This window comes from Vanacampus margaritifer, chromosome 8 (assembly GCF_051991255.1).
Source record: "Vanacampus margaritifer isolate UIUO_Vmar chromosome 8, RoL_Vmar_1.0, whole genome shotgun sequence".
Classification (NCBI taxonomy): Eukaryota; Metazoa; Chordata; class Actinopteri; order Syngnathiformes; family Syngnathidae; genus Vanacampus; species Vanacampus margaritifer.
In genome coordinates, this window is record NC_135439.1 from 5,336,134 (window position 1) to 5,352,774 (window position 16,641).

General features: G+C 40.2%; 2 protein-coding genes across 2 annotated transcripts in view; one reads left to right on the top strand and one right to left on the bottom strand.

Annotated features, from left to right (window-relative positions):
• Positions 1-16,641, top strand: part of LOC144056210 (olfactory receptor class A-like protein 1) — a 159,504-nt gene that overhangs the window by 23,636 nt on the left and 119,227 nt on the right. Inside the window, exon 3 of the mRNA XM_077572763.1 lies at positions 12,394-12,511. Coding sequence (XP_077428889.1) covers positions 12,452-12,511 — 60 coding nt within the window. The 5' untranslated portion in view covers positions 12,394-12,451. The remainder of the gene's footprint in view (positions 1-12,393; positions 12,512-16,641) is intronic.
• LOC144056209 (plexin-A2-like) overlaps positions 3,973-16,641 on the bottom strand; it is a 104,858-nt gene continuing 92,189 nt past the window's right edge. The window contains exons 24-32 of the mRNA XM_077572762.1: positions 16,327-16,473; positions 14,101-14,260; positions 13,095-13,198; positions 12,401-12,497; positions 11,866-12,065; positions 11,092-11,261; positions 9,844-10,056; positions 8,637-8,787; positions 3,973-7,033 (exon numbers count right to left, since the gene is read on the bottom strand). Of these exons, the coding sequence (XP_077428888.1) occupies positions 6,938-7,033; positions 8,637-8,787; positions 9,844-10,056; positions 11,092-11,261; positions 11,866-12,065; positions 12,401-12,497; positions 13,095-13,198; positions 14,101-14,260; positions 16,327-16,473 (1,338 nt within the window). The 3' untranslated portion in view covers positions 3,973-6,937. The remainder of the gene's footprint in view (positions 7,034-8,636; positions 8,788-9,843; positions 10,057-11,091; positions 11,262-11,865; positions 12,066-12,400; positions 12,498-13,094; positions 13,199-14,100; positions 14,261-16,326; positions 16,474-16,641) is intronic.

Here is a 16,641-nt window from a genome sequence, read left to right on the forward strand (position 1 = left end):
AGAGACAAAACAAAGACCTGGCATGTGTGTGTTTACATATTTGAGGTTTTCTTTATCAGCTGCTGTACATGCAACAATCGTGTTAGCCAGATTGACCACAATGTCCATGGAGCATTTCCAATAAAAGCTCCTAAAGGAACCTTGATGGTCTGATGTTTTTTTGCAAATTGCAATCATCGCTTCTTTAGCCAGCAAACTTGTTGAGACTGAATCAACAGCACCATCTGTTGGTAGTGGCCACTACGTATTCGGCATTGACGCTCGTGCCATTTTGTTTGTTTCAATTTAAAAAATAATAATAATAGCGTCACACCTGAAAACATTGTTTCCCAATATGTAGACTTCGGTCGCAAAAGAATTGTGATACTGAATGAGGAAGTTTGAAGAAGCAGACAAGAATAGGATGAGAGTAGAATAAGAGTGGTGAATTGTGCTGTAGGTGTGGCAGAGGAGTTTGAGGTGGGCCAGCGTCAGGGATCAATTCTAAGCCTCTTACTTTTTGCCGGGCCGATTATCGGTGCCGATATTTGGCATTTTGACAAATATCTGCATCAGCCTTTTTTACGAATCTGAAAGCCGATAAAGCTGGTATCTCACTGAGCGCTGAATGCTTGTGAACATAGCAAATTTAGGGTTTTCATCAGGATTTGTAAGAGGTTTACAGACAGTTTCTACTTATCGTAAGCACATTTTGAACATATCCAGACCATTTTTCACTGCAAAGATCTTTTGAATCCTTTTTACAAACCTTGACGAAAATCCCAAATTAGCTACATTCCCATACATTTGTCGCTCAGTGAGATACAGGGAACTTTTCATTAATGGATCTATTTAAAAAATATATAGAAAAAAAATATTCTGACACTAGGAACTCCCTACATTTTTTATTTTAAAAAAAAAGGGAAATTATGTCAAAATTTGGGACAACTTTATTTACAGTAGAAAACGTCACAGAGCAATTTTTAAAAAATGATTTCTTAAACAAATCAAATTAGTTTTACTGCAAATTAATATCGGCTTGAAATGTTGGTTATCGGCTTCCTTGACTATTAATAATAAGCATTGGTATCAACCTTGAAAAAAACATATATCAGCCTGTCACTAATATGTGCATGAATAAGATTGTGGAGGAGAAAGAGTGAGACTACAAAGCGAAGAGACAGCAAGAGTGGAAGACTTACTCAAGACGGTCAACAGTCCTGCGCAATGGTTACTGTGGTAAGGAGGAGAAGAAATGTATCCAGGCAGGTTGGAACTGGTGGAGGAAAATGTCAGGGGTGTTATGTGATAGAGGAGTCTATGATAGGATGAAGGGGAAAGGTGAGGTGAGCCATGATGTACGGATTACAGACTGAGGAACTGAAAAAAACGACAGGAATAACAACTGGAGTTGGCAAAAATGAAAATGTTAGAGGTTTTCTTTAGGAGTCATCAGGATAGATAGATGGAGCACATCAAAGGGACAGCCAAGGTTAGCTGCTTGGGGGGGTAATGTTATTGAGCGACAATTTAGATGGTTTGGACGTGTCCAGAGGAAGGTTAGCGGGTATATTTGTCGAAGAGTGATGAAGATGGAGCTGCCGGGAAAGGGAGTGAGAGGAAAATCCAAATTCAAATTCACAGGACATATCAGGTATTAAGACACGCTTTGGCTGTCGTTTGAAAATGGCACATCTCCCACTCAGCCTGGCTGCCAGATCATGGCCGGAGAAACTTGGTGATGGGGTGGTAATCGATAAACTAGTTGTACTATTATGTATCTGTTGGAAATGGGCTGCAAATGAAAAGAGGTGGGCATTTTCGTCTCTGTCAGCCTCGTCGTTGACGGATGCCCACATTTTTAACGTGTGCCCACATTTTCGATGAGTGCTTTATGACCAAAGCCTCGAGAAAAAAAATACACGGACTGAGCAGCGTGAGCACTGACTGGAGCAGTTTGTCGATCTGGGTCAGTACAGACTATCCTTCCCAGTCCATGTATTTTTGTTCTAGGCTTCAAACAGCAGCCGAGTGCCCACCTCTGAATTTGACACTTGATGCATGAATACTGAACAGGCACTCCAGAGACCCGACTATGACTTGTATAGAAGTGACAAGTAGATCTTGTAAAGTGTAACGCTACATTTAAGGAGACAGGAAATTCCGATATTTCCAACCTCCTACCAGGGAAAGCGCAGTGGAATGCAGATGGAAATTCCTCTTTGTGAGTTGCATCCACGCAGGTTGGGAGTTCTGAATACTCATGCAAGCACCCAATTCCCCCCCCCCCCCATTGCTCTGCTTGCCCTGAGGGATAAACATAAATAATGAATTCCTTATAGCAAGTGCGGAGGAGTCCTTATACAGTGCTCACATGCCATACCAAATATTGTCACAGTACTTACAGTACAGCAAATTATTCCCTGCTCCCCCAGGAAGCTGCTCATCACTAGCAAGCTTTTTTTTTTTCTCCAATTCAAAGGGATTAATCTTTTTCTCCAGGATAGTTCTTTGTTGTTTTACAAGCTTTGCTCTTCTGTCGTGACACTGACGTAACTTAAGCGAAGTCGGTTGTTTGTCGTCAAAATTAATTCCCGTCAATTGAATCGGTGTTTTGTTTTGTTATTTCCCCCATCATTCAAGCAAATGAGTCAAATTCCTTTCACTTCCACCAAAGTCTGACCCTTGTATATGAAAAGAATGTTAAAAACTCAATCTACCCACCCTTCTTCCTTCCTTTTTTTTAAATCAGATTTTCTAGCTTGGGTTTAGGTCTTGTTTTTGGCTGTCATTCTGGAACTAGAATGTTCTTAGAAGCTTTCTGTTACAGCAACTCAATTATTCTCCGTTTCTGACTTATAAATACAAGCTTTTTTTTCTTCTTTTTTTTCTGGAGAGCTCAGTATTGTTCATTCGGTAATTTTACCGATTTGACATGTCATCATCATTGCTCTCTTTTTTTTTTTTTTTTTAATAATTTTTAATATATTTTTTGTATGTGCATGTGTAAATAAATACACGTTTTTAATTACGAAATAACGAACTGCGGCGTGCGATGACGTCGTATGAGTTTTATTTTGTAATTCTTGATAAACCGTAGCATTTCTTTGCTGTTTTCCATCTAAAATAGCATTAATATTCGCTTATTTAATGAATTCCAAAAATATTTGTGTTTTGCCCCCCCGCAAACATACCTTACTTTATCGTCCGACATTGCTTTGGGACTTTGCGACGTGTATCCGATCTTGCCAGTGGTTATTCGCAAAACCTGCCCAAATTAGCATTTTCCTTTTTTCAATACGCTTCAAAATCCACCCCCTCTAAACGTAATTTTTTTTATTTTGTGAATTTTGGGCCCTTTTTCTCATTTCTTGAAAATTTTAATAAAAATTGGTGGATGGGATTGGAAACCCAACTAGTGTTAGGGTCATCATCATCATTCTGAAAAGAGAAATTCTGACAGTATTGGGCCAAAAGTGAGCGGCATTTAGACTAAACCGGTAGTATGCACATACAACAATCGGGCCAAATTTTCCCTCCTATAGATCAAAGACAAGATTCTGTGTGGCCTCCCTCACACCCTTCCCTCTGCATGGTACTGAATGGACATGTCAGTCTATCCAATGGAAGATGCTCTAATATTATCTAAAGTTCAAAATCAGCCAGAAAGTTTAAGGTACTTTCCATTATCTACCGTTAAATCATCCGTGTATCCTTCCGCCTTCTCTACCAGGAAATTGAGTTTTCAGTATATCCTAGTCCAAATAAGACAATATCTCATACAGGTCCTGCTGCGTCAGTTTAAGGTTTTGTGCACATGTAACAAATTATACCTTTCCAATGAAAGCTCAATCATAGTTCCCCACGTGAATCAGCATGCCAGTGAGTTACTGAAATAGTAAGACAGGAAGTGTGTCGGGAGGATTGGGATGTGAAGAGTAGTGGAGTGGACATTCAACTCCCCCAACACAAAAGAAACCAGACAAGGATGCGTATCGTCAGCTGTTCAGTTTAATTTATAACAACAGTAAAAAGTGAATCTTTTGCTTGCAAAATAGGAATGTCTTCTATGTACAATATTTATATAGTAATATATCGTTTAAAAAAACACATCTGACAGTTTATTGCACGACACATTTATAACTTATCAAATCACACATAAAACACATGGGTCCTTTGTCATATTTCAACATTTAACAGGAAATGGAGGCTTTTTCTTCTCATCTTTTCGTTTTGAATTGATGGTGGGGCTCAAGACAAATAAAAGAAGCCCTCGAACATGAACGGGCGTGATCGAGCACACAAAGACGTTTGTCATTGTCACAGTTTGGTGCGTCGTGAACAAAACTGAACACTCCCCCCCCCCAACAGGCCTCACACTGACAGTTTGATCGTGATAAGTTTCTATATGGCACTCAATAAATACAGCAGCAAAAGAGACCACCAGCAGTCGGGTACGAATAAAAAGACGTGAATTACACAATTAAAGATGGAGACACGGGCGCGATGCAAAGTGAGTGAAGTGCAGTCAGGCGGCAGAACGCATCAAATTTACAAGGAGCGGCTAATGAGCCCACTGCACGTGGCATCCATCTTCATAGATCCGGCGGGAGCTCTCTGCACCCGCAAACGACTCCAAAATTAGAAGCTCTGCAGCCCGTTCACGAGCTTCATTGTCCAGGTTTGCTTTCATTCAAGTGGATTTATCGGACCAACCCAGCAGCTACTCAATTTCATCTTTCCACATTTCTTGACAGCCGCCGCAGGTGTTTTTGTCTCGTACACTTGGTGCATTTCAAGTATAATGTAAACAATGACTGATGAGACGTCATTAATGACACATTCTGCCACAGTTTAGTTCCCCACTCATCTTCAAATGAATTAAAATTAGTGTTCTAGATATCACTGCATGACCTATTTTATACTGCTTGTTCAGTGCTATAATGTACATCTTAATGCATGTTTATGAGAATACTTTTGAACTAGGCTTCTATGGCTGTGTTCATACTTTGTTTTCTGTTCTGGACTAGAAAAAAAAAAAAGGTCATACAGTAGCAGTGCAGTGCAGTGATTAGCATCTCTGCCTCGCAGCCCTAATGTTCTTGGTTTGAATCTCTGCTCCGGCATTCCTTAAATACAGAATAATTAACAAATATATGATTTCATTAAATGTATTGCACATCATCATAAAAAGCAATTGTACCCAAATACGTTCATTTTTGGAGACAGTACCAGTCGAGTACTCAACTCTTGAGTAGTTAAAGATACCAATACCAAGTACCGAAACCACTAGTACTTTTGAGCCATAAAATTTCCCACAAAAAAACAATGACAGATCATTTTCTATTTTTCTAATTTGTAGTAACTGATCGTAAAACAGCCACAACGCGAGTACTGATACATTGAAATAAAGCCGGGTATCAGCCTGATACCAATACCTGGTATCGGTACTTACCCATTAGCGGTGGGAATCTTGCAAGTGTGAACACAGCCTTAGTAAACTATTTTTGTGAAATGTTTTAAAATCTGCAGCATCGGAACTAGTGGTTAGCGTGCTTCACAATCTTGAGATTTGGTTCAAATCTCGGCGCTCGTCTTCCTGTCTTCATTTGGCATGGCTTGCTTGCAAAAACATGCACGTTAGGTCCATTGAAGACTTTGGGGTCCTGCTCACAAATCTCCCTAATTAAAATTAGAGATAGACCGATAATCAGCCCCAAAAGGTAAAGCTAAAACCACTTTAATCTCAGGGAACTATTTATTTAAATTTTCAGTTAACTTTATAGGAGATGCTGCTGACCCTGGGAACTTTCTGAACCTTTTGTTTTTATTCGACATTAAAACAAAGAATTACTCTAAAAACAGTTGGGTCAAAAATAACCCAACTATGGGTCTAAAATGGACTTGGGGCCGATATGATCCAACTTTGAGTCAAGAAATAGGTCTTTCAGAAAAAACATTTCGTATAAAACAACCCAGAAAGTTGGGTCAAATTGACCCATAAAGTGGATCGGTCCATTTTTGATCCATAGTTGGGTTACTTTTGATCCATAGTTGGGTTACTTTTGACCCAACTCTTTTTAGAGTGAAATGTGTTTCCAGTTTCCATTTAACTTTTTAAGACGTAACATTGGGAGCTGCCAGAACATTTCTTAAAGAAATTTAAAATGAAGTGTATTGTCTAAGATATTAAAAATAAAAAAATAAACGTCTACATTTTTAAAAATCTGAAAAATTGTTTTTGCAATTGTTAGTACAACAAAGTAGAGATTGGCTTTTGTATTTTAAAAAATTTACGCCAAGATCCCCCCCCCCCCTTTTTTTTTTTTTTACTGAAAATGTATATCGGTTATCGGTCTCCTTGACTACTAATAATCAGCATCGGTATCGGCCCTGAAAAAAACATATCGGTCTATCTCTAATTAAAATCCAAATTTGATCAACTACACAACATGACCTCACTGTTGACAAAATGCTTAAATGGCAGCATCGCATCCTGCCTGTGACCCGTAGCGCTCGTACCTTCATCGCTATTATTAGTCCAAAAACCATAAGCACCTCGATTTTTGTTGATCTTTTAGGAGATGAGTCGTCATTCATTGCGTGGTTCCCTCGGAGGACACCTTTCGACGATGGATGCATGTTACTCGCAAACGTCATGCTTTGGGGGATGATCTGCTGTTCGTGTGTGATTTTCTCGGTGTATGCACGTTTTTCGTGTGTGTCATTTGTACTAGGTCCATAAAGTTTGCAAGCCTCCCTGCGTACGAGTCTCTCTGGGTGTTTGTGTGCAGGCATACACATGAGGTGCGTGTGCGTTTGAGTGCACTTGCTGTGTGCGCATGTTACTCCTCCTCTTCCACCGCCTCTTCTCCGCCTCAGCATATGCTTGTTTTGTGTGTCTGCGTGTACAGCATGTGTGCGTGAGCGTGTGCGCGTATGTATGTTGGCGTGCGTCTCAGCTCTCGGCAGACATGGCTGAGATGATCTGCTCCACTTTATATGCCAACTTCTGCTTCTGGGCCTGCTCGTCCTGCTCCAGCGCCTCCGTGATCTAATACAAACACACACACACACACACACAGTTGGCGAGCTCGCTAAGTGAAAGCAAGAGATTAGCTAGCTATAAAATTACGCTAACATTTCTTTCATCATCGCAAATTAGTGTTCTATATGTATGACTGATACCTGACGACGTAATTTTTACCACTTAGCTCCCTGTGATGTTTATTTTTATTTATTTTTTTAATTCAAAACACTGAAAATGTTTGCCAACTCTTATCAGAGAGCGCACATGCATGCAGCCAGTGTTATGTCCAGCCAATGGCTGTGGGAGGCAACAGGGCACCAACCGCCGGCCAATCTTCCTACTCACAAGCTGGCTCGGGAGCCGGAGCGTAAACTGTTTGTATGAACAGCTAAACCTCAGCCAGTGTGTTGTAAGGTGGATGTTGGCTAATAGCAGCACTGGCACACAAAGTACAGCAATGCATTGTGTCATCATGTCATTACAGAGAGCTTGCTTTTTGCTTCTTCTTCTTTTTTTTAAACGTGGTGGGATGGGCACCCCTTTTTTCATGGTAAACTCACATTTGTTGTTTATCAGCGTTTTTAGAATATTTTTTGGGGGTTGAAAAGTGACGCAATTACCCCAATGCATTTCAATGGCTGCCAGTTACAATACATTTATGCCGATTTTTTGGTAATGGTGGGCTGGCACTGGGCTATTAATTCCGCAATAGCAATTCCAGATTTCTCCCCTCACGTTCTGCATAGCTTTGAGAACATTTATGTGTATTTTTATTTATTTATTATTATTTCTTTTTTTTTTACAACTGACATTTACGACAGTCAAGAAAAGTGCCAATTGTGTCGTTATGTTGTTTACTTGCTGAGACACCGTTTGATAACAAAAGGTGATTGACAAACTTGAAACTGAGTCAGATTGATTCTGCAATCTGCAGGTTATCCTGATATTATAATTCTGGAAACATTTGAAGGGCAAATGCTTCAATAACTACATTAACTGAAAAACTGTGATTTTTTAGGATGGATTTAAAATTCAGTATATTATAGCTTTGAGGTGAACTTGATTTGAGCTTTTCTAAACTTTTGAATACGCATCTTCACCTGTTCAATGTTTCAGTGCACTCTTATTCTTGTTCATTAACAAGGAGCTGACCAATAAACTTCCAAGGACATCCACTCGTATGCCTTTCTGTGACTCTTCCAGTCTCTCTGTATCGTTATTGCAACCTGCTGATGACAATCTGTTACACAATAATCTCAGGGGCTACTTCCCTTTGAAGCTCATCAAATGTTAGGTGAAAACCGACCATCTCTAACTTTTTGTGAGTAGTAGACGTTTTATTTTTGTTATTGTTTGGAAACATGAATAGAGGACTTTTGGTTGCAAATTGTTTCTTTTTTTTGTTTGTATGCAAAATCTCCAAAACGGGTTTCACCGATATTGTGACAAGCTAACCTTTATTAGTCTGTGTCTGTTATGAATATCAATAATATAATCATTGCGTTTATATTCTGACCAGGGTTGGACTACGTGTGCTTTTAATATGTGTGTAGAAAGTTGCTGGAGGCCGAAATGATGAGCAAGTTCATCGTCATATTTTCCGACCCCGTGGCGCGCTCGTCCTCACCTCCTGGCTGTATTTGCTGACGTAGCTGTAGATCTCGTGGAGGGCACTGAGCGCATTGAACTCGCTGGAGTGGAGGCGCGCCTGCTCAGCCAGATAGGCATTCATGTCCTGATCGCTGATGGCAGGCAGGCGGTTGATGTCGGCGTAGTACCTGAAAGGGGAGACGCGCACTCTGCGTATCAGACAACCGGACAATCTTTTCCCTTCAAGTAAGTTCGAGTAGCATGCGGTCGCAGCGGCTGCTTTACATCGAAGGCGCTAGAGCGGCATAATCGTGAATTCACTCATTGGTGCGCACTGTTTTTTGATATGGGTTTGTGTAATTGCATTTTTTACACTTTTAGCATCATACGTACAATAAGATATATACTGTATACGACTGTTATCACTGTAGTACTTAAACCAAATCATAAATCTAATGGCATCCAATATGATGGTCCTATACAAAGATATATATAAAAGTATAAAAGGAGTTGTATAATCAACTGATTCACTCCCAGCCATTTTCACTGAAGCAACCGCCTTTGCTCCTGGCTGTTTTACTGGATTTTGACTGATTTTGCAAGGTCTCCAGAATATTGTGTTCTATTGCTATAAAAACATGGAATCTACCAAAAGAAACATTAGAGTTGCTTTTCTTTCATCAGGATTTTTTTTTAAAATTTGTATCTGTTTCCGTTTTGCAGCAATTAGCATTAGAACATAGCTAAGTTTATCATTATTCACAAACCTGGAAAAAAAAGAGCTTGTTGCAACATGGCCCATTGGCACTGGCTGATATCTTATACTCTGTTGACACCTGCTAGCCGTTTTTTTTTTAATAACTACCATTGCTTTAAGCGACCTCTTCAGGTCAGAAGCTGCATCAAAGCCTTCTGTATGCTCTGACATAAAAAAACGTTTTTGGGAGTGAAGGACAAAGTATATTAAAAAACATATTTCTATGTTTTTGGGTTTGAATGAGTTAAAACTAACTGTAGGCGGAGGGAATCCTTTGTAATGTATTATTTGTGGCATTCATCTTGCAGCATGCATAAAACCAATGCTATTAATAAGTCACACAATGCTAACATGTTTGCATTTATTTTTAATCGAACCCGGTTGCGTAAACTGGCATCGCACATGTCACATACTTTGAACTCATCTCTCTGCTCTTGTATTTACAAGTTGTTCAGCGACATGTTGGGTCACGCGCAGAAAATCCTACCTTTCCACCCAGCTTTTGTAGTGCGGGATGTCCTTGGCGTAGAGCAGCTTGGTGGAGGGCGAGTCTTTGCCCAGACGGTGCTCGGAGGTGGAGCACGAGTCCATGAAGGTCTGGGCCACCACAGACAGGCAGGCGTCCGTAATGCTGCTCTTATGAATGTCGAAGACAAACTGCGGGTTCTTGATCACGTTCACCCAGAAGCGCAGGGGAAGGCTGGGGAAAAACAGAGGGAATAAACTTGTTGTATGTAACAATTTCTCTTCGGATTCAATTTAGAGTGACATGTCATGTTAAATATTTTCATTGGGTTTTTCACATTCCAAAAACATGCATGTTAGGTAGGTTTATAGAAGACAATAAATCACAGGTGTCAAACTCAAGGCCCAGGGGCCAGATCCATTATTTTATGTGGCCCCGCCAAGGTAAATCATGTGCGCCGATTTCATGTTTCTTACTAAAATACCCACAATTGCACATTTTCTTTTTGACTTACTGGTATCGGCTGCTATTGCGAGTCACGATACTTTAAAATAAGGTGGGGTAGCAGCCCGGTATCAGTACTCGCCCGTCCCTAGATATTTCTAACACTTATATAATGGGTCTAAAGACTTCTTTTTGGTTTTCAAAAAATATAAGCTCAATAACATATAAGTCTTAAAAAAATGCAATAAGCAATGTTGCTAGATTTTCCTTGTAAAGCTAAAATATTTGATACAGTTACAATTTGTGTTTTTGATTTTAACACTAACAGACATTTAGCTAAGGGTTGAAATCAAAATGTAATATTTTACCATAAATATTTCAAAATTTATATTAATAAAAACAAATATAATATGGTCATATTTAGTGAATGAGAAGGAGACTTTTGGTGAGAGAATCTGGGTACACCCTGGACTGGCCGCCAGTAATTCATAAACCTAATATATATGTTTTTAATCTTGAAATTACCCTGAAACGACAGCTAGCGGAATAATAGTCGAAGGTCAACAGATGCGGTTAGTTAAAGCCGAGAACTAAACAGCATTCATGTAACCTTGCTTTGAAATTCACACTCTTGACTGGAGAGCTTTGTGCTGATGATTCAAATCTAAATATTTATATTCATTGGAGGCGAGTGTGAGCAGGCAAATGCGGTGTTTTTGTCCTCTTCGCATGTAAATAAGCCAGAAGAAGTGCTCCTGCTGTTGATACTTTGGTTTATAAAGTACACTTGAGTGGATGATTACTTTAAAAAAACACGCCACTCACCAGTTGCTCTTCCAGGTATGGCGGACATCCGTGTCGTAGATGCCGTGTCTGTCGGCCTGCTCGTCAAGAAAGTCGAACATGTATTTGATGGCTAGCGGAAGGGCGGTGCCCCGGCACACGGTGCTGAACAGCGTCTCAAACAGGTCATCCACAAATTTTTGCAGCGTGCCCTGAAGATAACATTAAAACAGAATTAGCACTTTTGGATACATTATGATCATTTAGTGTCTATGCAATGTTTTCTTCTCTCTCGCAGTTTTATGTAAAATGTTCTAATTTCGTTTGACTGTAACTGTGCTTTTGAATGCAAGCCAGTCTACAGTGGAGACCAATGGTTCTTATTGGTGTAAAGAGTAAATGTATTAAAATAGTATATGAATAAAAATGTATTATTGTTATTCAATTGATAAAATAAATTAAATTAAATTTTAAGATAGATGGGTGTGTTTGACTTCAATAAAGTAAAAATTACGTTAAAAAAAAATACAAATAAAATAACTCCCCAAAATAACTTGTGTACAGTAACTTGTACATAAAGAAAAAAAATAAAAAAAATAAAATAAAACAATAATAATAATAATAATAATAATATAAATAAATTAAAATTATTAAAATTAATAACAACAATAATAATAATAATTATTATTTATTTTATTAATAACAATAATAATAATTATTATTTTAATTATCATAAATGTGAATAAAAAATTATTTAATTTAAAAAAAAAAGCAAAGTTAATATGAATTGATGAATTCATTATTAGTGACACGTGCCTTTGTCGCCAGGAGCCTGGTGAGGTAAATCTCCGACACCATTTTGCTGCCTCGCTCGCCCTCCTTCTGGTCGCCGTGCTCGTGGTTCTTGACCAAGTGCCAAACTTTGACCCCGCTCTCCAAGTCGGGGGTCAGCATGGGCACGCGGGAGTGGGGGCTGTCGGGGCTGGTGGGCGTGGAGCGGAAGGGGATGTCCACGCCTGGCGGGTCAAATGTCAGACAGTTGGCATTTTGTTCACCAAAGACTATTGTGCCGTCCCGTTTGCACCACTTTGAATGGTCTCATTGACATTGTTGTAGTCTCTACATAGTGATGGGATTTCTTGATTTGACTTTGGTTCACCGTGCTTTGTGTTGGACTTCTTGCTCTCTACCACTAACCATTTTCAGTTGCCAGTTGATCTTGATGGGTTTATCTTCTTTGCGCCATGTTGTTGTTTTAACTGACAAATGTTGTCATACAGCTGTCTGACTAAAAATGATGCTGTTGTGATAACATGTTAAAGTTTATTTGTGTTTCGTTGACAGTACTGACCATATCTGCTGATACTTCTTGGAAAGCTGGCCGAGCACGGGATGTTGAACGATGACATCTGTTTGGGCACCAAAGCCACCACGCAGCGATCTGTCACCTGTAAAGTCAAAGGTAGGTAACGTTTGATTTTTTGTGTATGTTGACAGTTGCGTGATGATGCCAAATGGTAGCGGGTGTAGTGTGCGCTAGGCTGCATTCTGAAAAGTAGGGGTTGAACCGGTTGGAGTCAACTTTACTGCTCAACTAATCGACATTTCAGGCTTACACAATCAGTCATTAACATAAGTGTAGCTTTCAGTATCATAAAAATAGTAATAAAATAAAAAATACATGCTTTTAACAAATTTGTATTTTATTAGATTAGTTATTTTCTTGTTAAATGAATTATTAATATTTTACATACACATAAAATATAAATTCTCTTTCTCAAGCGACTGACTGGCAGATTAGAATCGAAAGCGCAAAACTAGACCTTGGCCAGATTAGAGGTAATTTCCTCTCTCGTCAGAATGTTTTCATCTTTCTACTCTCTGCTGTTTGAAGTCGTGTGACTTCCAACTATCATTCGGCTCCAACTCGTGAGTCAACACCAACATTTGACCAACAAAGAAACATAAATCCTCATCCTAGACTGCCGATCTGCCAGCCATCAGCTCACTAACAAAACAAAGGAAAACCGACATTTTTTGCCTACCTGGTAGTGTAGCAGTGTGTTGAGTCTTTTCCAGTCCCCCTCGATCTTAGTGGTGATGTCTTCATCCTGAAGAACCACGCGAGCTGTCCTGCCTTGACGCCACTCTGCAGTGTGTGGAGAAAGTCAATAGTGAAGGTGACACATCTGAGGGAGTTTTGGCCCTTACACGGATTATGTGACGTCCACGAATTGACTCATTTTGGTCCTTGCGCATCAGGTTAGCGCACTGCTGTCTTTTTTTTATTACTTTGTCTTTTTATTTATTTAATTACTTAGTGACATCAGGAGCTGGGAATTTTATCTAAAAACGACAGCGGTATATTTGCAAAATATGCAAGTCTATCTTCAAATATGACAAAAAGTGCAAAGCACGGCCATCTGAAAAGACACCCCATAATGCTTACTGACCAGCAGCCTTAATCTCAATTTGCCCCAAAAATATCATTTCAATAGCCTTTTTATTTGACCGTTTATGACTGAAACATCTTCAAATTAGTAGATTAACACCTTAGCTGACACACCTGCAAGCCTCTGGCCAATAGTTTTCTGAATGGATTTGGGTCAGAATTTCCCGCCTCTTGCCTGCAGATGTGATGTCACTTGCGCATTGTGTACATGAAGAAGGGGGGTGTGTAGTTTCATTTTTCGGCCACAGGCGGCAGTAGCGATTAGAAATTCAATTTTCTACGATCAGCAGCTTTACATTTTTACATCGATCATCAGTGAATTCACCAAAAGCCCTCCTGATCAGTGAAAAGGGCAGACAATATACTGTAGCGTCTACTCAGACGGTGTTCGATCAGTAAACTCTTCCTGGTAGAAATGAGTGGTTAACAGAAAACATCCACCTAGCATTTCTCTTAATCCCAACTATGTGCAAATCCATGAATATGTGGGAAAATGATTGAATGAGCATGGTTTGATCCAACAACATTATAGCTGGTTCTCAGAACCAGGCCTTGTTACCAGGCCTAGTTATGGAATTTCAAGATTCCAGAAGCCTCACCTAAGTCCATGTCGTTAGCTCGAGGTCGCTGGGAGCATGGCATGTTCTTGTACACGGCGTCGAGGATCTTCTCCTTCACCTGGGTAATGGTGTCGCAGTTGAGCACCTTGACAGCGATCTCCGGACTGTTCTCGTTGTCGGGGTTCACGCAGCTGAGCGTCTGGCCATACGGTACAGACGAGGGAGAAAGAGGCGGCTGTTACTCCCCGGCTAAGTCCTTTTCATTAGCCGTTCCTCTCTAGAGTGTCCCGGTAGAGGGGATCTCAGGGGCAGAAATGTAATTTCACACCTCCAGGATGAGGCTGTGCAGCTTTGGCAGGGGCTTTAAACAAGTAATGAGACACTCTCCGACTGCCTGACACCGTGATCACAGAGGTGTCATCCTGTCGCCAGCGGAAACTTTAAGCCTTGGGGAAAAGTTAGTTATACTGATGGTCCGGAGTGGAACAGGCAGCCTCATATTAAACGAGCCATCAGACCGCATCAACATTGCTAAAATGTCGCTGAATTACCAAGCAGGCTGCCAGAACCACTTGGGGCACTTAAGACTTTGCTTTTTTTGTAATGATTTTATCCTCTTTGTGTCATTATTTGCACTAAAGTATGCAAACCCAGACCTCTGATTTGTCCAATTGGATTAATTCCTTGGGAGAGACAAGAAAAAAACCACAGCTCAGACACTAATGTCTGTATACTTGTGGAAATGTCAAAGCCCTCGCTAACCTTGGCAGCAAACTCAAATCAAAAGCAGCAGCAGTTTCAATTTTTCACTTTTATTAGGCTCGCCTGCTGCTGTTATACTTCTGCAATTTCTTTCTACTTCTGAGAATGCTGCACATTTGTCCTGAATCTATCCAGGGAAGACAACCCTGGCCGGGCTGTTGTTATATTCTGTTGTCTGTCATGTAGTCTGCACAATATACATCACATATGTGAGAATGCATCATACAATTACAGGTGGAAGAAAGAAATGATTTTTAGACATTTGGGCTGGATTCAAGTTCTCAATTTCTATTTAAAGTCACTGTGAAGTGAAATTATAGATTTATTTCTCAATACATTATGCATGTGAAGGTAATTGCTGAAAACATTTGCAAAGACTTTGAGCGGATTATGGCCTTCATAACATGCCGCTTTATAATTCTATTTTTGACATCAACTAAATGGCAATTTGTTCCGTTGTCTCTGCCTCCTTTTCTCTCTCTCTTTTTGAGTGACGTGACCAATGCTCTCTCCTGCTTCCTGCGAACAAAACAACCAAACCCCCACCCCACCCCACCCTCTCCCGCCTGTCCTCATCACCGTCTCAAAGATGTTGAAGGGAACAGAGTAGGGGGAACACAAACGATGCCGTGCAACATTTACTCCAATCATGGCATCGCTTTAGAAATAGCGAACAACGTACAAATATCGTAGCTGCACTTTCTTGATAGGGGAGGTTAATGCAAAAATCCATTGCAGCCTTCAGGGATTCAAGATGTTAACACCCATGTCACATCCCTTCCTCTCACACTCGTGTTGGATTGATCTAGTCACTCACATGACATATTGCACATGTAGAGTGTATTCATATCTTACAGCATCATTTTAGCACCATGAGCTGTAAGATGCGCTGTCCACTCAACTGATTCATCAGTTAAATTTAAAGTCATCATGATGAGATTTAAAGTCATCATGGTGAGATTTAAAATTGTCGGGACGAGATTTAAAATCGTTGGCACGAGATTTAAAGACATCGTGACAAGATTTTAGTCGTCAGGACGAGATTTGAAATGTCAGGATGAGATTTTAAATCATTGTGGCAAGATTTAAACTCGACGAGATTTGTCATCAGGGTGAGATTTAAAGTCGTTGCAACAAGATTTTAAGTTGTAGTGACAAGATTTAAACTCATGACGAGATTTAAGTCGCCGGGGTAAGATTTAATGTCGTCATCTCAATGACTTTTGAACAAAGAATCCTGAAGCAAGATGGCCGTGGCAACATTAAGTCAACTTATCGAAACAGGATGCTCTTGTCTACTGTCATCGCAATGACGGCTCTAAATCTTATCCAGTCGACTATAAACCTCGTCATGAAGAATTGAAATCTCTTATTTTTCTTGCTAGGTGACCCTAATACGCCGTCGTACCACCTGGAGGTATCACACGTGAAACAGCGAAATATGAATCAAGCCAGTCTGTTGCAGTTTTTTTCCAGCCTTTTCTTTTTGCCTTTGTGACTCACCAGCGTCTTGTATTCCGTCTGCTGCCGGATGAGTTTGTCCTCACTGAGGGAGTAGCGCGCCTCGCCAGTGATTGCGTCGATGGGTCCCTTCTCCATTTGCTGTTTGATGGCACAGAACAGCATGAAGAGGGGCTCACCGGCAGACTCCTTTTTGTTTTGGACGAGCGCCCACGCCATGGATTAGAGGGAAAGGTGCGAGAAAGAAGAAATAGAAAGGGAGGGAAGGAGATGAGCTGATATAAGATTCTAGGCATCGAGAAAGACATCAAACATATGGTGGGTGGAGAGTTCTCCAGTATTGTGCACTGCAATAGT